At 39.5% G+C, this 22,774-nt stretch overlaps 1 protein-coding gene across 1 annotated transcript in view; it reads right to left on the reverse strand.

Annotated features, from left to right (window-relative positions):
- LOC137264930 (uncharacterized) overlaps positions 1 to 22,774 on the reverse strand; it is a 32,867-nt gene that overhangs the window by 1,825 nt on the left and 8,268 nt on the right. The window contains exons 8-23 of the mRNA XM_067800283.1: positions 21,714 to 21,857; positions 21,070 to 21,138; positions 18,195 to 18,374; positions 17,239 to 17,433; positions 16,712 to 16,917; positions 11,394 to 11,454; positions 9,168 to 9,305; positions 8,097 to 8,900; positions 7,386 to 7,438; positions 6,660 to 6,923; positions 5,179 to 5,403; positions 4,314 to 4,386; positions 3,036 to 3,179; positions 2,204 to 2,272; positions 1,663 to 1,839; positions 693 to 887 (exon numbers count right to left, since the gene is read on the reverse strand). Coding sequence (XP_067656384.1) covers positions 693 to 887; positions 1,663 to 1,839; positions 2,204 to 2,272; positions 3,036 to 3,179; positions 4,314 to 4,386; positions 5,179 to 5,403; positions 6,660 to 6,923; positions 7,386 to 7,438; positions 8,097 to 8,900; positions 9,168 to 9,305; positions 11,394 to 11,454; positions 16,712 to 16,917; positions 17,239 to 17,433; positions 18,195 to 18,374; positions 21,070 to 21,138; positions 21,714 to 21,857 — 2,997 coding nt within the window. The remainder of the gene's footprint in view (positions 1 to 692; positions 888 to 1,662; positions 1,840 to 2,203; positions 2,273 to 3,035; positions 3,180 to 4,313; positions 4,387 to 5,178; positions 5,404 to 6,659; positions 6,924 to 7,385; positions 7,439 to 8,096; positions 8,901 to 9,167; positions 9,306 to 11,393; positions 11,455 to 16,711; positions 16,918 to 17,238; positions 17,434 to 18,194; positions 18,375 to 21,069; positions 21,139 to 21,713; positions 21,858 to 22,774) is intronic.

Raw genomic sequence — 22,774 nt, forward strand, 5'->3', positions numbered from 1 at the left:
AGGTTTCACTATTGTAAATATATGTGTAAATATTTTCACAGGGAACACCCGTGAATGTACAGGGTAGAATAGGCCTTCAGCAACCCTTGCTTACCATAAAAGGCAACTATGCTTGTCGTAAGAGGCGACTAACGGGATCGGGTGGTCAGGCTCCCTGACTTGGTTGACACATGTCATCGGTTACCATTTGTGCAGATCGATGCTCATGCTCTAGATCACTGGTTGTCTGGTCCAGATTCAATTATTTACAGAACGCTGCCATATAGCTGGAATATTGCTTAGTGTGGTGTAAAACTCAACTCACTCACTCGCCCGCAGTAGACCGGTTGTAAACATATTGGAGAGAAAAGAGATTCTAGGTTTTTATCAACCTGATTTGTGCTTTGTCTACCTGTGGGGTGGTGGGGTAGTCTAGATATTTCTCGGGTAACCGCCGTTCCACGAAGGTTTGATCTCCCTCTAATCCTTTAGGTGTGGTTCAGAACTGGTCTTAATCCACACATGCTTGTTGTAAGATGCAAGGGGATCGGGTTTTAAGTCCTTGGTTAACGTATGTCGCTGCTCATGGTGTCAACCACTGGAGTGTCTGTCCAGGTTCGATTATTTCAGACCGCCACCATATAGAACATCAAACAAACCACGCTATGTTTGGCATACCAATAAACCAATTCTAAACAATGAACATTACATACCTGCAACTGGCGACCTGTCGATGTCCGCACGTACTTGTAACTCGCCATTGCACAGCTCTGCTAGTTTTGTGGCAAATTGGGAAAATGTGTGGATATCAGGAACGATGACTGTGACAACGTGAACACAGTCGCTTGCCTTCTTCAGTCCGGCATGAACCAGCCGAGCAGCAGTATTTGGCTTCGTCCCCATCATTGCTACATGCATGCATACAAACAAAACACGTTAGATGAGTCAGTGAGTGAGTGGGTTAATATTTAGCGCCACATGGGCAATAGTTTAACCCTATTAATAATTACATTGTAGATCAAGAAAATTAGAACCTACAACCCTGTTGACGAAGAATAGTAAAACCACTAGTATGTCACAGATATCGATTTGAACTTGTAACTGAATCTAAAACATTTTAACCAGAAATAACAAGAAAATGTAAAAACAGGCTATCGATTGTGAGCAACAGATGACAGATCACCATACTAGCATGGACCATGTGGACTTCCAGTACATACGCTTCCTGCATGGGCCCAAGCTGGATTTACACCAATCCCTCAGCTGTTGACAATCTCGACAAATCTAGCCAGACATTAAAAAGACACATACTCTACAATTAAAAGGGGAGAGTTTAAATTTACTTTGACCTACATACCCTCTCATGAGGACAATAATTTTACAGTACTTCAACCCTCTTGAGGATACAGCCGAGTCACTAATTTAAACTTTCAATCATGAAATAAAAACCCTCCAAACAAACACAAAACAATGAGTTGATGAAAATGCCAAAGAATATCGACTCTAACAGTCATTTACAAACGTTTGTCTTACTTTGTTTCTAAATGAATACATACACCAAAAAACTATATATAAAAACACCACCGCCATTCACTGGAACAGGCATTGAAGAGATATACGAAACAGAATTACTGGTAGATCGGAAAGAGAAGAAAAATGTTTTGTGGATGTAATAATCCTCACCTGAACGGACGATTGGAATGGTGACGGTGTTGCACTTCAGTTTGTCAGAAACGTTTCTTATCCCCTGCGCAATGGCTTCACTGGCCGCGTCTAAGTTCTTGATGTATGAGTGCACCAACGTCGTTGACGCTAGACTAGTACTGTCTAGAGTACACATGGTCTCGTTAAGCTCAGACACTGTAAATATATATAACGTATATATATAACACACGTAACATATGTTATTATAACACAATTTAAGAAGGAACTAAATAACAAAATGCATCTGATGGGACGGAGAAAATTAACAACTATCGCAATATGAATAATTTATTTAATTCATAATCCTTTAGAATGTAGTAATTCCATTAGGTCTGTCTCCGTGGTTATGCATTCAAATCCGTGGAAACGAATGAATAAATGGGTGGGTTGGTGGAAGGATGGATGTTCGATGGTTAAGTGAATGAAAGAACGAAGGAATGGACAAATGAATCCAATTAGATGGATACTAGACATCTTCTACATCAGTTAACAGAATATCGAAATAATTTACGTCACCAACCATAAGCACCTCCCTGCCATTCCATTACACCAGGATACAGGCTCATAAGACTGGGATTGTCTTTAGGATCTGGAATACAGGACATACACAGGTACAGTATTTTATACCTATTATGTACCTCGAATTATTACTCGCACGTTGAAGATAATGCAGTGTAACGTTTTCACTTCAATGTTACACTAGTGTAATACCCGCTTGACGCATGACGTCAAAATGGTTCAAAGTTGTGACGTCACAATGCTAATGTTGATGTCGCGATTTTACTAGACCTTGCATGACTTGACAGCTGAGCGTCCTCACACTGTAGGCAATTTCGCCGCAGTTTCTGTCAATTTATGTTGGCGAGTAATAAACAGAATACTAAACTCGCTCCCGTGAAATAAAATTTTCATTAAACTCGTTAAAGATTGAATATCAGGCTCGCTTTCTCTCGTCTGATACCAAATCATTAACTCGTTTGATAAAAATGGTATTACACGGAAGGTCGTTTAGTATTCTCTATATACATATCAAGTTGTACTCGTCAGGAAATACTTTCTTGAACATTTGCAAGGATTCATATGATAGGAATGGCAACTGTGTCTGTTTTTTTCACGTCACATACACGAGTACTCCATAATGTCACAGTGTGGTGAACATAATATTCGGTACTAGACAAACAAATGAAGTCGTGGAGTTATATTCACGAATATGTATTGAAAACAATTTTTCTTTAAATTTCAGAATAAATTTATTTCCAATGATCTTTGTATGGAGCTCAAATACTTTCATAAATCCTTATATCCGCAAAACACACATTACATAGCCGACACTCTTCAATCCATGTACTTACTCTCAATTTCCTTATCATTCCATGGAACAAGGATTGCTTCTGTGACGTCCTTAGCATCATGGACGTGGGCATTCACAACCTGCAGTAGCGTGTTACCTACGTGGACTCGCACCTCACACTTCCGCTTGTGATCCTTTTTCATCTCTGTTTATAGAAATGATTGACACAGTTTACCCTCATAAAATACATGTGTATCTTCAAAAAACTAGAAGTATATGAAAATAAAGTTAAAAATTTAACTAAATTAGAAGTACATGAAAATAAAGTTTAAAATGTAACCAGAGACCATATAATAGAGTCTATTATATGGTCTCTGATGTAACTAAGTAAGTCGCTACAATCAAGAGACACATGATATTAACCGAGAAGACTATCACAACCAAGAGGAACATGGCATTAACCAAGAGAACTATCACAAACAAGAGACACATCACATTAGCATGAGGACTATCACAACCAAGAGACACATCACATTAACCAAGAGGACTATCACAACCCAGAGGAACATGGCATTAACCAAGAGAACTATCACAAACAAGAGACACATCACATTAGCATGAGGACTATCACAACCAAGAGACACATCACATTAACCAAGAGGACTATCACAACCAAGAGACACGTGACATTAACAAGAGGACTATCTACTCTGTAGATGTCCGGGCATGTACAGGACATTGCACGACACTGAGATCTGCAAATCATAACCTGCTAACTTCCCCGCCTTCTTGGATAAAACGATTTGGGGACGGGAGTTTCCGACGAGCAGGCGCTAATCTGTGGAATGGGCTGCTCCTGGCTGTCTGTCAAATCAAGCAACTTATCAACTTCCGTTCCACCCTTAAACCCGTCCTTTTCTCCAGAGAATATGGCAAAGTCCACTTGAGCAGGGATATCTCTGGATATGAGGGGGTGAGTTTACCTGTACATCGGTTTCAGCAACATCCCATCAATATGGCGGGGCATGTACGAAATGGGCTTCACACATAGCACTCCTGTGAGGAATTGAACACGGGCCTTGGGGGTGACGAGCGAACGCTTACACCACTAGACTACCTCACTGCCCACGTACGTCTCTTGACGTGATATGCTTTGTAAATATCCAATTCATATTTCTATTGTTTTGTTTATGTCTAATCATGTAAGTATAACCTGTCATTTCGCATTTAATAGATTACCAAGTGAAGGTATTTAATTGAATTTATTGCTATTGTTACCTAACCGTAATTTATTTATTTCTCGATAGTGTTCACGTTTTTATCCAACACAATTTCGAACCTTCATGGAACTCCTGTATGCTTGTGAGATGCTTTGTCGTCAACTTGTATGTATGTCGGTGAGCTAGGAACAACTGAAACACATTAACAGTTTAGAATTTAATCAAATATATGAACTTGAGTAGATAATATGAACAGCTGTATGTGCAGCATTAAGCTTGGTTTTAACGTCGCTTTGAACAATGTGTCACATATCACACTGCGAGCCCGTGAAGATCCGGCTTAGAATTATTGATCTTCAATAACCTGCGCTTGTCGTAAGAGGCGACTAATTGGATCGGCTGGTTAGGCTGGGTGACATGGTTTACACATGTCATCGAATCCCGATTGCATAGATCGATGCTCATGCTGATGATGCTCGTCACTGGATTGTCTGGACCAGACTCGATTCTTGACAGACCGTCGCTGCCTCGATGAAACATTGCTGTGTACGGCGTAAATATAAACTCACTATTTCACTGCGCCATGTGGAATGGGCTGCTCCTGCCACAAATAATGTATCTGACATTTACAGCTTGGTAAACACCATTTACATACATATGGCGCAGACCAACCAACAAGCATAAGATTCGACTGGGATTCGAACACATGATCGTAGGTTTCCGAGTCAGTGAGTGGCAGAGTGTTTAGTTTTCCGTCGCGCTCAGCAATATTAAAGCTATATGGCAGCGGTCTGTAAATAATCGAATCTGGACCAGACAATCCGGTGATCAACAACATGAATATCAATCTGCGCAACTGGGAACCGATGACATGTGCCAGCCAAGTCAGCGAGCCTGACCATTCTAAGCCGGGACATTCAAGGCTGTAGGTTTCTGCTTGAAGGCTAACGGTACCACTCCAAGAACAATAGAAGTGTCCAGTACCTGTTTGACTGACAGCTTAGTTTCTGGATAGATCACGATGATTATCTCACTAATGGACCCCGTTCCTTTGTCCTCGTTGAAGAGTCTTATAGCTTTATACATAAGCTGGACAACGTGTTGGACTGGGTAATTCAGGAGTCCTGTTCCAAGAGCAGGGAAGGCAATGGAGGTATGTTGCTGTTCGGATGCCTTGATGAGACAGTTGAATACCAAGCACACCATCCACTGCATGAATAAAAGAAATGTGTTTGAGCCATGCTCTGGAACAAATCGATAATTCTGCAAAAATTAAAAAGATGTGTTTAAATCACCCGCTGGGTGAAATGAAATGCTGCAAAATATAATTATCGATGTTTGAACCACCCTCTGGAAAGGATAAATTACATTTCAAAAATAAAAAAGAAGAGGTGGAAACCACCCACAGGATCAAATGAATGAATCACCTACACAGATTGACTAAGTCAAAAATTATGAAAAGTTTAAGATCAAATGAATAAAGCTGCAAAACTAATAAAAGATGTGATCCACTTACTGGATAAAACTAGTAATGTTGCAAAAATGAAAAATGAAAAAAAATCACCCACTGGATAAAATGAATAATGCTGTGAACCATCCTCTGGATCAAATAAATAACTGAATAACTGACTGACTGACTGACTGACTGACTGACTGACTGACTGACTGAATGAATGAATGAATGAATGAATAAATAAATAAATAAATAAATAAATAAATAAATAAATAAATAAATAAATAAATAAATAAATAAATAAATAAATAAATAAATTTGACATGAGTCATGTACCGATGTATCAAGAAAGGGGTAATGGCGGATGTGTTCTTCCAAACTGCATGTCGTTGAGGATCTGGAATCTGCTGCCGCTGCTGCTGCGACTGCTGGTGGTGGTGGTGATGATGATGATGGTGGTGGTGGTGGTAGTGTTGATGATCATCATCTTGATAGTCAGTATGGTATTTTACAAGAAAATAAACGCATGCAACAGGTACACGTCATGATCACGATCCTTTCGCCGCAAACGTAATCAATAGTTCCATGAGCTGTTTTGTATATTCACAACCAACACCAATTACTCTTCTACAATCGAACCAGCTTTGTATATTTCAGTTCATTTGTTTTATTTCATTTCCGGGCATGACATGAAACGTATGGCTGCACTCTCAACAGTTATCCCGAAATACCAACAGCTTTAAATGAGTCACCGAGTTAGTGTATTCGGTTTCACTACGCTCTATCAGTATCACAGGATGATCACAACGGTTAATACAGAAAAAGGGTTTCACACAATGTCCGCCTGTGGAGAAGTAAACCCGGGTCTTTGATATGTCGAGCGACAGCTTTAACCACCCGGCTACTCAACTGTCCAACTGTTCTTCAGCTTGTGCTAGTGGGATAACGTCATTGCCAACAGGATGAAAAGGTTATCCCAAAGGCGTTGTCAGCAAAAGTAAATGCTACTTACCTTAAAACACTCTTCCTCTTTCTTTTCATAGTCTGGACAGTCTTTCGCTGGGAAGGGAGGCAGAGCGCCATGATATATAGCCTTACAGGTTCTGATGTTGCCTGGTCCAGACTGGGCCACTTCGCCATGCTGGATGCCATTTGGGTAATCTCGTTTAAGTTCATCACAGATGGTGCTTCCTGCAGCCTTAGAAATACACACTGACACTCCGTTGCCCCTGTCAAGGTGCAAGTGTGTGTTGGTGGTGTTAACAATAACATCAGCCTGAAAGTTATTAACGTACTTAATGCATAGTAACATCACGCTCCCAGGTAAAGCTTGGTATTTAAAACAGGTTAAACATAAGTGCTAGTACCATTAATGTAACATGTTGCGATAACACTCCTTGTAATACAACGTTTTATGGAATAAGAAAGAATTGCTCCACTGTCTCAAAATTAAACGTACCGTGTAGGTAAAATTATATATTATAGAAATAGCATCGTTCCAGGTATAATTTAATATTAAAGGCGGGTTACCCGTAAGGAGTGATTATTTTATCCTTACCTTGTGATACTATCATGACTATTGTAATTTACTTCGTAACACAACATTGTATGAAAGAAGAAAGCATTACTCCACTGTTTTCACCTTTACTACACTGTTTTCACCTTTACTACACTATTTTCACCTTTACTACACTGTTTTCACCTATGACAAAATTGAAAGAAAAACATGATGTAGTACCTGCTGTTTTTCGAGAGCATTCATAACAACGCTAACCTTCCTTGCCTTTTGTTCTGAAAAAGATATTTGGATAGATTATTCAATCCGTTCAGATATTTTTTTGGTCAGACTTGTAACTTACTTTGTGCTGGATTAGTGAAAAACATGACACACTTGCTATTTTGGAGATTACACTTTCTCAGTAAAGTACAGATTCTTGTCTGGGTTGAGGCCCATCCAGGATTTGAACCCACATTCTCATAGTCAGGCACCTAATCGCCGTCAGACGTCTAACCGACTCAGTCACAAAAATGGAAGTCGGACAACTGGTAGTCTAGAAAGCGGACTTTGTGTAGCCCTCTGATAATTGTTAATTGGCACGGGTACCACGACCAAAAGCTACGAATACACAATGCCATTTAGAAAATGGTCCCGTGTAACACATGACATCTTTCCGAGTAAAGTACAGATTCTAGTTCTCTCTGTTGAGTCCCATTCTGGGCAATCCCAAATGTAACGCGATATATCCACCACTTTCTAAATGGCACAGTGTATTCCTAGTTAAAATGGGTTGACATAAGTATCCAGAGTCTGGATTTGCGAAGCTTTCTTAGCGCTAAGATAGTCGTAAGTGAAATATCTTAACACTAACTGACTCAAACTCACTATAACTCTTTGCCCTAAGAGAGCTTGGCAAATCTAGGTCCAGTCCTCGCACATGGTTTGACATACCTGATATACTGAGACTGAGTGAGTCCAGAGTCTGCGATGGAATCGACTGCATGTGTCCGAAATGTTCCTGAGCAGATATGATACATTTATACTTCTCGCCCACACGTTTCGAGACATTCCCGATCGCAAGAATACTGATGTCAGGGCCAAGAGTTATGGTGAGGCTGGTGACACGCTCAACTTCACCCTTAATGATGCTCGCAGCTTCGTCAGTCTCCTTTGGAGGTCCCCTGACCCTTATTTCATTCATGTGTCTCGTTATGTGTATACCAGCGAGACGTTTCGTCAGCTCATCAAACTGGGCCCATTTATACTGGTTAAGATAGGTGATGCAGTCTTGTGACATTGGAATGCATACTTCTTTATTTTCAGTCGCTGCTGCTGCAGTAGATCCATGTTCCTGCCTGGACCCTTGTACACATTTATTCAAACGTTGTATGACTTCAGGTAGTCCTACAACCGTCACTGTCGTGTCATATTTGACAGCAAGGACATGTGCCTCTCGCTCTCTTGAACCTTCTCCAGGAGCCGTTTCCATAGAGTCCTCCATGTCCTTGATTTCATCTGACGAGATATCCGTTTCCCATATACTCTCTTTGATAATCTGAAGAGCATCTGTTTCCGTCTCCCTTCCTTGTGTAGCGATGGTGACTGTGGACTTAGCAAAATGAAACTCGCAGCTGAGACCTTTATCCTTTAAAGCTCGTTTGATGCTTTGTTGTATTGTGGTTTTGTCTTGTAGATACTGTATCTGGGCTGGAGTCAGCGGTATAGGGTGTGTGTGTGCTCCAAGGGCAGCATGTTCTGGAACACAATGCATGTTATATTGCGCAATATTAAGGTGTACTAACGATATATATCGCGAACATACGCACAAAAAAACCCAATATAATAGACTAATGGGGTCGAGTTGTCAGTCATTCTGACATGCATGTTATCGTGCCCAAACTGGGATTACCAACATCATAGCGTTAATATCGTTTTGTACAACTGCATCCAAGAAAACTCGATATTTACAAGCCATTTATACGACCGCCGTCATATCGCAATCAAACAAACAATAATTCTTACCTTTCGTGTCATGTATAAAAAGAAATCTACTGTTGGCTCCCACCACTTCCGCCTCAGTTGCCTCAGATAAGAAGGACCGTAGTTCATGTATGGGGTTCCGACCCACGTCTATGTAGCGACCCAAAGACATGCTGCTACCTAATACAGGACAAATACGTATGCTTACATAATGTAGTTTCATATTAGGAAAACACCAGATGTGTATACTGGACACACATTCAGTGTACATAATATTGTTCAATTACTGTCCTTCCATGCAGCTGTGATTCTGAAGTTCTGAAGTTGAGAGAGTGTTCTCAAATTGCATCCTTTCAAATTATGATCTTAAGATGCAAAATGAGTGAGTGAGTTTAGGTTTACGCCGCACTCAGCAATATTCAAGCTATATAGTGTCGGTCTGTAAATAATCGAGTCTGGATCAGGCAATCCAGTGACCAACAACATGAGCATCGATCTGCGCAATTGGGAACCGATGACATGCGTCAACCATGTCAGCGAGTCTGACCAACCGATCCCGTTAGTCGCCTATTCTACACCGGGACCTTCACGGGCCTGCAAAATGAGAAATGTAATAAATGAACTTTAGGATTACAAATTATAAGACCATTTGACTTCATATACATTTTGCTATTTTTTCAATATTTCTCACCAGCATGCCCTTTATGAAGTTCCCTTTCCTATGAATTTACTTTGCCCTTTCTGAATCCTAGAGGGAACACTAATACGTATTGATATAATTCTTTATAATACTGAATATATTGTTCTGTGACAGCCGAACCTAAAGTCGTTGGTTTATATGGCACTTTCTTCGATAACAAGAAATGAACACTGACGTTATTGCACTGGTAAAACATAAATTGCTTGTTTTTCAAAGAATACTAAACGTCAAGTCGCTTGAGTAAATGGTCAAAATTAATACACTGCCCGATGAGCTTAATATTTCATTGGATACATTTAAATACAGTGGAAGCTGCCGAAACCGACATCTGTCCAATCCGGCAAGTTATAAACACCAGTATATAGTCTCAGTCCCTACCCGTGGCTTGTACATTTATCATCAGCACTACGATTCAGCACGCTGTCGAAACCGGACTATTTTTTTCAGCCCCGATGAGTGCCGGTTTAGACAGCTTCCACTGTAATTAGATTTATATAATTATAGAAAATGTCCCCCTCCTCCTACATCAGTGAAAAGAACGCCCCGTTGTTGTTAATGATAGTGCATTCAATATTCCGTCATACTGACTGAGTTAGTGAAGTAGTGTTTTGCTTAAACAGAATGTCAGCCATATCATACACAGAACGATGAAAACATAGTATTTACAAATGTAATATATGTCGAAGCAGGATTCGCTTATCACCATATTGCCATAGTTTATACTATGTTTAGATCTTAAAATTATGAATATTTCATTTCCATACTGTCATTAAACCATGTCCAACATCGGTAGGTTACCTGTTATACTTGATTATCTGACATATACTGGTGGTCAGCACACTGGATCATTACATAGAGTTACCTCCCTTTGATTACTGTTTATTTCTTTCATTTCCTGTTTATGTATTACACAATGATATGAATGAGTGTTCAGAGGAAGTAATAAAATAGTTATGAATATGTATTTTATCTGTGATGAATAAGATAATTAAATGTATGCTAGATGATAATACGTGTCGATAAAAGAATCATTTGTAATTTCAATTAGGGTTCATTCATCGTTGAATTAGAGGTGCACTTCCCTGATGCTTTCAAATAAATCCTCAAGTATGCTCCATGATAACAGAAAGTACCTCGAATTATTGTCAGTGCTTAAGGCCAGATACATATTAATGCAATCCTTTGATGATATAGTGTGACGATACATTTTACTTTCGGTTTCGTTATTACGACCGTATCTGTTGTCATGTTGCCTCTTTATAACATAACACATCAGGGGAACAAGATAATGTCTCGATTAAAGACGGAACGGATTCCAGTCGTCATATAAAGGAAGTTTGTCATGAAAAATATAAGATATCACTGTAAATCGGCGATATAACAAAGTAAAAGACGCGTCATATTTTCCAACACAGTGGAAAATAAAAACTGTATTTTGCATGGGCAAAGATGACAGTTTGTGGCCACAAACTGTTGCCACTACATCCTTAAGATTGCAGTTCCAGGATTTTCATTTCGAGGAATTCAGTTCCTTGTTATGATTATATATAATTTGTTTGTTTACTCACTGTGACAACAGCTGTCAATGTGATTGTCGCTGCTACAGCAATGGCGGCCGGACCGACTAGCCTATTGAGATTGTCATTACACCTCAGTTATTTATCATGATTCACAGTATACGGCTCTATTTGAAACGACTGTGTACTATGAATTCCTACTACCCTAGAGTTTCTGTTTCTCGTTGCTCGTTGGTTATGCTGTAAATAGTTTAAATGGTCTAAACCTGCAGATCAGCGTCTCATAAACTACACACAAGTTATAATATCCGAGTATTTATAAAATTCTGATCATATTGGTCACGATATACCTGGGCGACAGGTTAAAGCGTCCGCTCGCCGCTAAGACCCGAATTCGATTCCCCAGATGGATAAATGTGTGAATCCATTTCTGGCCACCCCGTCATGATTATACTTGAGCATTGCTAATAGCGGCGTATAACTACACCCAGCCCTAGCTCACCGATGTATACTTAATAATGGATACATATAAAACGCCTGTACCCCCACACATGTGCATCTTCAAGCAGCTCATTATTACCGCGAATAACCCAATATGACTGTGACTAGAAGAGTAATTAACAGACATGTCACTTATCCCATCGGGTACCCGTTTACTTGATCAGCAACAGTCGTACCCACAGCCTCATGATATGGGAGTATGGTGGTGTTAGCAGCATTACATTACATGCATTAGAGGCAGATATATGGAGCAATGAAGCTCACACCTGCCACACACACATCCACTTGTTCTCACATCCATCTCAGTCACACTTATTACCCTGTCCCTAACCCCAGCCTCGTCCCTATATCCTTTGTATACTGCCACCCCCAAGACCTTATTTCATGAGACCCGTGAAGATCCGGGTTGACTAGGTCTTCAGCATTTCATGCTTACCACAAAAAGCAACTATGCTTGTCGTAAGAGACAACTAACGGGATCGGGTGGTCAGGTTCACTGACGTGGCACATGTCAACGATTCCTAATGTTGCAGATCGATGCTCATGCTGTTGGTCACGTGTTTTTCTGGTCCCGACTCAATAATTTACAGACCGCCGCCATACAGCTGGAATATTGCTGAGTGCGCCGTAAAACTAAACTCGCTCGCTCACCCTATTTCATGAACGTGCATCTTCCTCTGATCGGAACTATACTCAGGGAAACAAATAACGGAACACGAACGGAACGTGAAAGTACGCTTGTCCCTTTATTCTTTCCCAAATTTCCTCACAGGGTATGTATTGCATGGTGAGTGAAATTCTGTAAACAGGAAAAGGGACATCCCTACTTTCATGTGTTCCTTTATTTGTTTCTATGAGCATATGTCCTAGATGTGTCTAAGGATCCTTTTTCACAATATTGTCGCGCGGTTATGGATATTACAACTACATTTCTTAAATCCCAAGACCATCTTCCAGATAACCTCCAAAAACAAGCATTACAACAACGTTCAATAAAGAACTGTCTCTAAAAATATTTTCCTTATCACGATAAAGGTACTTGATGTAGCTTGTATTTTTCTTAATCGACCCAGAGGATCGACTTAATCGACTTACAGCCTCCCGTACTCTCGCATGTGCAGGTGTGGTAGAGTGTGTGTGAGTTTAGCCTTTGCAATATTCCTGCAATGGCCATAAGAACGGCGTTGCGAAGGACTGCAACTCAGCACCCAGGTCAGCTGACAGGGATCTTCACGGGTAGCTAATATACGTTATGACATTATGATGCGGGGTATTCAGGGTTTTAAGCAGACAGACAGACAGACAGATATTCTCTAATATACGGCCGTATATTAATATATAATGTATTTATAATGTCATGAGCACAAATTATTATCGTAAGTCACTATCTAACAAAAATATATGTTTAATAATGTTGCAAAAGCATGTGCAGCAAGAGAATGTTGTGAGTTTAATAAATGTACCAATAACATATTGTTTTTATGACATACGTGGAAGATATTTTCTCTCTCAGATAGCATATTTATCACAAACTAATAACACACGAACTTCACCGTCAGTAAAGCCCAACCGACAGTTTGCACATTTACTTCGATCAGTATCGTCTTGTCTACACCTTCTGGAAAATAGTATGCGTTTTAAGCGTCTCTCGTTAGGCCGGTTTTAACCACCTACCCTCCGACGACAACGTATAGTGTTACACATTTGAAGCCATGCATGTGTGGTGAATAGAATGTAAACAACATGTGCAATTCAATATTGCCCCAGTTCACCATACTTGTTATCAGTTATCCGTACTTGTTTTTATCAGTCTGCCGTTTGTCACTGCGTCCTATATACCTCTGATCACTTTTAGCTTCACAACAGGTTTAATTTTTAAGCACCTCTAAATGTGATGACCGCGAGCAGGACTATGTTCCTTGTGTGTGATGATATCTGTGATAATGTTCATTTCAGAAATTATTGTACACTTGGAGAGTGTTTCCCAAACACGCGTAGAACACGTCCAAAAGCAAAACCAGTGCAGCGTCACATATCAGAATTTAAGCTGCATAGGTTACAAGGTTCAATCATGGTTGTTTCTGTCACTATGTCACTTCACCAACGGACAAGACGGTGTTCGCTCGTCACACCACAAAACCGGGTTCGCTTCTTCACAATGAGTGAAGCGCATTCCTTGTGTCCCTCTCCGCGTACAATACCATAGACTATCTAAGCATTGTGTCTGTTGTTACTACTCATCCCACTCATTGGCTTCGTCACTAGTACTCACTGTTGTTTTAGTTCTCTACTGGTCTCCTCCAATTATGTACCACTTGTTTACTCTATCACATGTTGTTGTTAATGTTAATCCGCTGTTTGTCACAACATACCATGTATATAAGCTTCTCATTATTTCGTTGTATTCACATTTAGCTTGAAAACGATGTAAACATCTACATCGAAACGTCGCTCAACATAATAAACAAGAAGTTGTAATCCATAAAGCTGTATGTTTCATTTTTGACTCACCAACTTCTAGAATGCCCATTTATGAAATGTTCATGTAAGGTTTGCAAACCGGCTTTTGTTGTCCTTCAGGAACTACACATGGCTCTCATCACGGGTTCAAGGACAGCAAGCGTGTACAAATCACCTATGAATTCATTAATAGTAAGCAGCACTCAATCTTGTAATAAGCCACAAATGTATAGAACAAAACTGGATGCATGTCAGAGAAAACCATTTATTTATCATGTGGAAATGATTTGAGTCTTGAGTGTAAAATTATACTTTTAACTACATTTTATTTTCATTTCTGTTGTTATCGTTGCGATAGAACACAAACTTCTGTATATTAGCCCGAACATGACCGCGCACAAAACTGTACGTGTTACTATCGACGACTCGATGCACAGGCACTTCAAGAGAGCCGCCACCCGAAACGCTGTTCATAGAATCGACATACTCTCCATGCACGAGGCCACTGAGCAGGATTAGAGGTGATCACATCATATTCACAGACTATGCATTCAAGTTTCAAGAGCTCTAATGTGACTTCCGCCAGGAACCTTGAAGAACCGATGCATCAGTGCTGTTCTTATCAATACTGGTGTGTGAGATCCCTCATTTTATTGACATCAGAAGGTGCCAAATACGCCTGTGTAGAACTAAAAGGAAATTTACATTTCATACATGCGTCTACAAATAATGTGAGAACGTGGAATAAAGCCAGTATAACGGACACGGACGTAAGGGACTGGACATATACACAAAGAACTCCGTTAAGCACCCACTGACGTCTCACGATTGAATGAGCCCCGATCTTAACCCTTCAGTGCGTACTGAACATGGTTGGTCGTCGTGCGCAACAAATGGATCCGCCTGTACAGAACCGGGCCCAAATGTAAGCTGTTTTACACGAGGAATGGCGCAGACTTGCAACAAAAATGTTACGGGATATTAGCAAAATATGACACGCCAGTTGTAACTGTTCTCTCACCTGTCTTAATAAACATATGAATGACAGGTGATTGATCCAGAGCATCTATGATGTTTGTGAAATAAGTAGGAACTAGATTCTGAACACATTTGACATTAATGCCATGGAGCAGACTGATCCATTGCGACGCTAGAGTAGACAATGGTACAATATATGCTGACGTTTCGTAGAATAAGTCAAATCGTGTCAGATCATTTGGTCACAACGTTGTATAATTTTGGAAATGGTTAGGGGCTCAGTACATTAATTTTCAGTTGCATGACTATTTCAATTGTCTTCTCAAAAAAGGTCAAGGGTCATACATGTTACATATCACAGGAAATGTGTATACACAGGAATTGTATATACACAGGAAATATGCATAACTCGTGAAAGTGAAAAGCGAACTTTGATATATGACCTCTGGTATTCTGAGCAAATCAATAGCGTCACTTAAAAAGGCCATATATGGTTAGTGAGTATCAAGGCATGTTTGTAAAAAAATATTCGTTAATATTCACAGTATCAGTACTTTCCTAATCCTAGAAACAAGTATATCTTTAACATAATGCAAGAGCAACTCTTTGATGGAGGTTCATATCACAGTGATGCAACAAGTAGCAGGTATTGACTAGTACCAGCTCAATATTCTACCTCTTATTAGTAAACACAACTTTACTGAACAGCAAAAAGAGACTTAAGTTTCGAAAAAAAATGAATCTCGCGTTCGTGTACATATCTTCCGTTTGAAAACTTCACAAAAAAGCGTTTCTTTTGCTGTTCAGTATATGATGCATTAAATTTTGAGAATTGTGTCCAGTTTGCACTTTCACATTCAGGTGGAACGGGGATGGGGATCGGACTGCATGAGTGACTGTATATCTCGGCCATTGTCAACAAAACCCAAAATAGATTTATATGTGCACCATATCTTATTCTTATTATTTGCAATCTTCAGAAGTAGCAACCACGCATATTCATAAGCATCAAACAAAAATGATAAGTAATAGTAATAAGAAATAATCTTGTGTTCTTTCGATCATTTTGATTAACTGTACACCTTTCATATCATCTCGGAATACCACCAAGACCAACTTACAAATTCAAGAACTTGCTGTGAAATTATGATGTATCTTAGAAATCCTGATAAAATATACCCAATACAGCCCATGCCAGTCTAGAATCTGTGGCAAGTCTAGATGACTACAGTTTCAGGAAATGACATGAAATCGCTGGGTGTCATTTGATTATAGCTTCGTATGTTCGTTTTAGAGCCGTTAAGATATAAACGAATAATTTTACAGTGGAAAAGGTCGTTTTATATGGTGCGTGGACGTCATGTGCGTGGACGTGGATTTCATGGTGTAGCAAAATTCTAATCATCAAATTTTGGGAGTGGCGTTGTTCATCCCAGCCGGATGTAACTGTGACTGATATTCCGTGGCAGCTCCTTGATCAGCTCCTTCTTGAAATCCTCCGCCGCCATTATATTTTTGTCCTTTGAGTCTGACGTAACGAGGTACTTGGAGTCGGCGATTGTGACCACCATCTTGGCCAGTCTGCCAGTCTGTGTCTGGGACGCTATTTCAGCGTATGTCTTCTCCCATAGGTCAACTAAAAGAAACAAATAATGACATAATGCCAAATGATGCTTGTATTTGCCAAGAAAACGTGACGGTATTTTGAAAGCGGGTGATCTTGAAACCACCGAAACGTGTAAAACCTAAATGTTAAGGTTAGCTAGGAAACTACATCTGTGCAGAGAATTCAAATATCTACCAACTATCATATCAATATTCACATTATGTTAAAAACCGCTCGATAGGTGTAGGTGATTGTCATGGAGCATTCATAATGATATTGACATTTACGTAATAATGTCCTGACTGCAAAACAGTCGCATGGAAAGTCACACTATCAAGAGATGCTATCTACCTGCAACAGGAGACTTATCAATGTCCGCCGGAACCTGCATCTCTTTCTGAACCAGTTGTGCGATTCGGTTGCAAAATGGTTGGAATACATGCTCATCAGGTATGATGACAGTCACCACGAAAACAGAGTTATCTGCCTTCTTCACGCCATTAAACACCATTTTGGCTGCAGTATTTGGAAGTTTAGCAATTTCACCTGAAACGACAGTCACACATTTCTCCACATTGGGGTGAGTGAGTTTAGTTTTACGTTTTCACGTTTTATTCCAGCAACATGTCGACGGGAAACACCAGATATGATCCTCACATATTGTTCCCCTGTGGGGAATGGAACCCGGGTCTTCGGCGTGACGAGCGAACGCTTTAACCGTTAGGCTACCCCACCGCCCCTGAACAGTTAGGAACACGCGGTTGACAAAGAATGAGCACTGACATAAGCACTTCTTTGTCGAATACATGTTTATGCTTCGCAATTATCAGCTGGCACAGATACAGAAATTATATTTCAACAACTGTTTAATGAAACTATTTAATCAGCGTTCTGCAATCATGATCCCGTCGAAATGAATTGGGAGCAAAACAGCCAGTTGTCTTGAACAAGTGAGTGAGTGAGTTTACGACACATTCAGTAACATTCCAGCTATATGGCGGCGGTCTGTAAACAATCAAGTCTGGACCAGACAATCCAGTGATCAACAGCATGACCATCGATCTGCGCAATTGTGAACCGATGATATGTGCCAACCAAGTCAGCGAGCCTGACCACCCGATCCCGTTAGTCGCCTCTTACGACAAGCAGAGTCAACTGTTATAGCAAGCATGGTTAGCTGAAGGCCTATTCTATGTCGGACCTTCACGGGTCGTCTTGAAGGAACATCGATTTGTTCAATATCATTTCAACACAAAAATAAGCTACATCGTTAAAAATGATCAATATAGGACGTATACAGTTCTCACTCGAAGGGGCTAGTGGGATGGTAAAGGCGTTGCAGTGTATTTCAGCAACGTTTCTTATAGCTTCTGCAATGGCGTCGGTGACGGTGCTGACATCGTTGTTTGGGCAGTATGAATGAAGAAGAGTTGCAAACGGCAAGCTGGTGCTGTCGTGGGAACATCGTGTCTCGCTAAGTTCAGACACTGAAAAGAAACATAGAAAACAATACAATATTATTTATTCGGAAATGTACGCCTTTCAGCCCATACTTCAGACGTATGGTATGGAGAGCATAGAGTTAGTACTTCAGCAAACATCTGTACATGTATAAAATTACACAATACAGACACATGTACAACATAAAACGAAGTATATAGTGATTATTCTCCTATTTTCGCGGGTTTCCTATTCTCACGGTAAACACGTTTTCTGCCGAGATCGCCGATGAGCCGTAAGTCACTATCTAACAAAAATATATGTTTAATAATGTTGCAAAAGCATGTGCAGCAAGAGAATTTTGTGAGTTTAATAAATGTACCAATAGCGATTGTTAGCGGTTGTTTACATCACTGAGCGGTAAAAAGGAAGTGGCTCAAGTCTTGGAATGATTAACATTTTTCAGTGCAACGAATATTGGTGAGTTTTTACCAAAGTGGACAAATCCTAACTTTTCCCCGCCCTTTCCGACAGGATTCCTCTTCCTTATACTTCATAACGTTGTACTTCCTCGTTATGCCGCGAGAATGGGAGACGCCTCGAAAAGTCAGCGGCGGACGACCTTGATTTTCATTGAGCTCAAGAGTGGTAATACAACTGTTTGATGAAACAGTTGATAGATGCAGATGTTAGAGGAGTAGTCTCTTCATTTAAAAACAACAGGCATTCATACGATAAGAACTGTTTGTATTATTTTTTCAGTCGATATCCGCAAGTACCGCGAGAATAGCAGACGCCAGTATAAATGTCACATACATAACAATACTCTCTAAGTATTAGAATACAAGTTCATGATGATAACGTTTATATACTAAACGAGATTTAAATTCTATTTTGCCACTCTGCTTTAAAGGCAACACTGTCAATATGTATATGCTGCAATTATATGCTGAAAAAAGAAAAACAGATTGGTATATATCGAGTTTTCGCCAACACCTGCTATCATCTCTATTTCATAGTGATTCATAAACGATGATCTGTCACATGGTGACAATCTCTGGATGTTCTGTTCCAGACACGCTTTGTTTACAAACAACAATATACAACCGTAATACTGCTGAAACAAATACCTGTTCATGATATAGTCACAACTGTGCAATCGACTCTGCGTTTGGCAGGTATTTATTCTGAATGTGGAAAGGGTTTTGTCCCTTTGTCCTATATGTATGAAGTGACATGTAAAAGAAAGTAACACGCATATTTGATGTTACTAAACATGAGCCAAACGGTTACTCTACGGTAACGGTTACTCGACGGATGTTACTTAACATGGCCCAAACGGTTACTCTACGGTAATGGTTACACGACGGATGTTACTAAACATGAGCCAAACTGTTACGGTTACTCGACGGGTTTGATGAAGGTGTCAGCAGCTTTTCAGGCAGCGCTGTTCAGCCTAGTTTGTATTTGTCTGGTTTGTGAAAATATATTTAGGTCCGATGTATCACTACAAATGACAGCTGCAACATCACATACATAAATGTCCGTCCAACAGAATTGGGCGTTAGAAGTATGATCAAGAAAAACACTTTTTTTATGGAACTTCTTTATTGCAATCACAATTTGCTTGATATAAACGGTGCATAGCACCAAAACTTCGCATCTGTTGCAATAAAGAATCCGTTAAAAAGTGTTCCTCTTCACGTATACCTTTGCCAATCGTGTTTGGATTAAACTTTAATTGATTTTTTTTAAATGTCAACGTCACATAATAGTTAATTGGTTGATTAACGCCATACTCAGCAATATTCTCGCTATATGACGCCGGCCTGCAAATAATCGAGCGTGGACCGGATAATCCTCTGATCAACACCATCAGTCTACGCAATTCAACCAAGTCTGTGAGCCTGACCAGAAAATCCGATCCTGTTAGTCGTCTCTTACGTCAAGCATGGGTTGCTGAAGACTAATTGTAACCCTTGTCTTCACGATAACGTCAGAAAAAAGGCAGTCTCATTCATTCACAGAAATTCTGTGTGATCATTTTGTACGGCTAAAAGCCCAAATAGCAGTTACAAATATAGAATGACATCAGGTTATCGGCAAATGGTAAGCATGGGGCTAATACATATCACGAATATAGGGTCGCGATAAGGGTTTTTTTCGGTTTTTTTCCTTCTGTCATGACGACCATAAAACGTCACCAGTTGATGAATTAGTCTTTACGTTCAGTCGGATGATAAGAAATGTATTATTTGATATGTTTGGACTATGTTGACAGCGTCTGTCACGACACATGAAATATATACCTGCCCGGTGGATTTTTTATTTCAGATATGTTACTCGGAAAATATCAAATGAAATAAAAACCGACATTCATGAATAATTCATGAGTATTCGTGAATATTCGATTCAGTTAATTCAAAGCCTAGTTTAGCATCTATGAAGGAATGTGGTTCGATTCACCGAATATGCGAGTGAATCGCAACAACCCTACTCATGAAGACCTGGGTTAGAATAGGTCTTCAGCAACCTTTTCTTCACTGATCAGTCAGCGTGGTTTCATGGAGTGAGTGAATGAGTTTGGTTTTACCCCACTCTCAGCAATAATCCGGCTACATTATGGTTTCAAGGAAATCAGTTAATGCGTTTTGTGTAAGCGTATGAAGTAACTGGTGTTAAAGGTATTGGACAAAGAGATTATGATACAGACAAGGATTGCAGGAATGTAGTGTCACGAACCGTAGGCTGAGCACTGCCAGTCAGTCTTCTCTGCGTTTGTGCAGGTAAGGCCTGGATTGGTGGATACATCTTGAAACAGAAACAGAAAATGGAGTAAGTAAGTGTTATTTTAAGCCACTTCCAGAAATATTTCAGCAGTATCACTGTGGGGGACACCATAAATAGAGAATCGAACATGTGCCGAACGCATTAACGACAAGCCTACCTCACCATCCCTAAAATAAAGATTCATGACTTAGTACATGTGTAACAATCAAAATGTGGTTAGGTTAGTTCATAGATGAAAGTGGGTTGCAATATCCATTCAGCATGCAATGACGTTTTGTTTGACATCACTGCGCGGCATTTGAAGAGTAATATCAGTTCGACATATCTGTACAGAACTGTAATAACACAGTGAGTGGCTGAGTGGAGTTTTACGCCGCGTTTAGCAATAATCCAGCAATACCACGACGCAGGACACCCAGAATGAACACACATTGTACACATTTAGAGAATCCAACCGGGGAATTCGGCGTGACGAGCAAACGCTTTACCCACTATGCTACCTCTTCGCTAATATCATGAAAGGTTATAGTATAATTCTTAAGTGAAATCGACATTGAAAATTCATTTGGTATTATATATTTCAATCAAATGCTCACTTTCTATTTCCCTGTCATTCCACAAAACAAGTACCGCCTCTGTGACTTCACTTGCGTCACTGACACTTCCCTGTACAACTTGTAGGAGAGTGTTACCTACGCGGACACGAATCTCGCACTTGCGTTGATGTTCCAACTTCTTCACTAAAACATTATATGTATACGAACGCATTACATGTAATATCATATGTATATGAATGCACCATATATCATATAACACGTGCATCATATGTTACATTGTAGGTATAAGAATGTATCACGTGTAACATAACACACACACGCGCACACATATATGAATACATATGAATGCATCATAAGTAACATCATATGCATATGAATGCATTAATTAAGTGCAACATAATAAGTAATAGAATTGCACTGAAAATGCGTGATCCCAAATATGACACGTTAGATTATATGTATTGAAAACAACTAAAAACAGAAACGTGCTTTCTATCCCGTTACATCTATGACGCGCACGCACACACGCACCAACACGGACACACATCCACCCATCCCTCTAACCACACACACATACATGGTGTTAACGTTATGGCATCATTACATTTCATAACAAAATCATTACATAACGAGGCCGTTGCTTTTCAAACAATTACAGTAAAATACTTATATTACAAAATCATTACATCACATAACTACTACAAGACATTGCAAAATCATTACATTATATTACAAAATTATTACATTACATTATAAGATAGTAGCATTAAAAATAGTTACATTACAAAATCATTACAGTATATTACATAACCATTACATTATATTACAACATTATTACATTACAAAATCATTACAGTACATTACAAAACCATTACATTGTATTACAAAATCATTATATTACATTCCAAAATCACCATACTACAATATAAAATCATTATGTTATATAAGATACATTTATGCAATTCCTGTTTAAAATGATAATGTGAACATTATATTAAAATCATTCATAACATTGCTTCTTGATAACTTCACCTGATTAAATTGAACTAAATGTAGCAAATAGCAGTGTTTCAACCTGAATAAAATATCAAACCACTGTA

This window comes from Haliotis asinina, chromosome 15 (assembly GCF_037392515.1).
Source record: "Haliotis asinina isolate JCU_RB_2024 chromosome 15, JCU_Hal_asi_v2, whole genome shotgun sequence".
In the NCBI taxonomy this organism is placed as follows: domain Eukaryota; kingdom Metazoa; phylum Mollusca; class Gastropoda; order Lepetellida; family Haliotidae; genus Haliotis; species Haliotis asinina.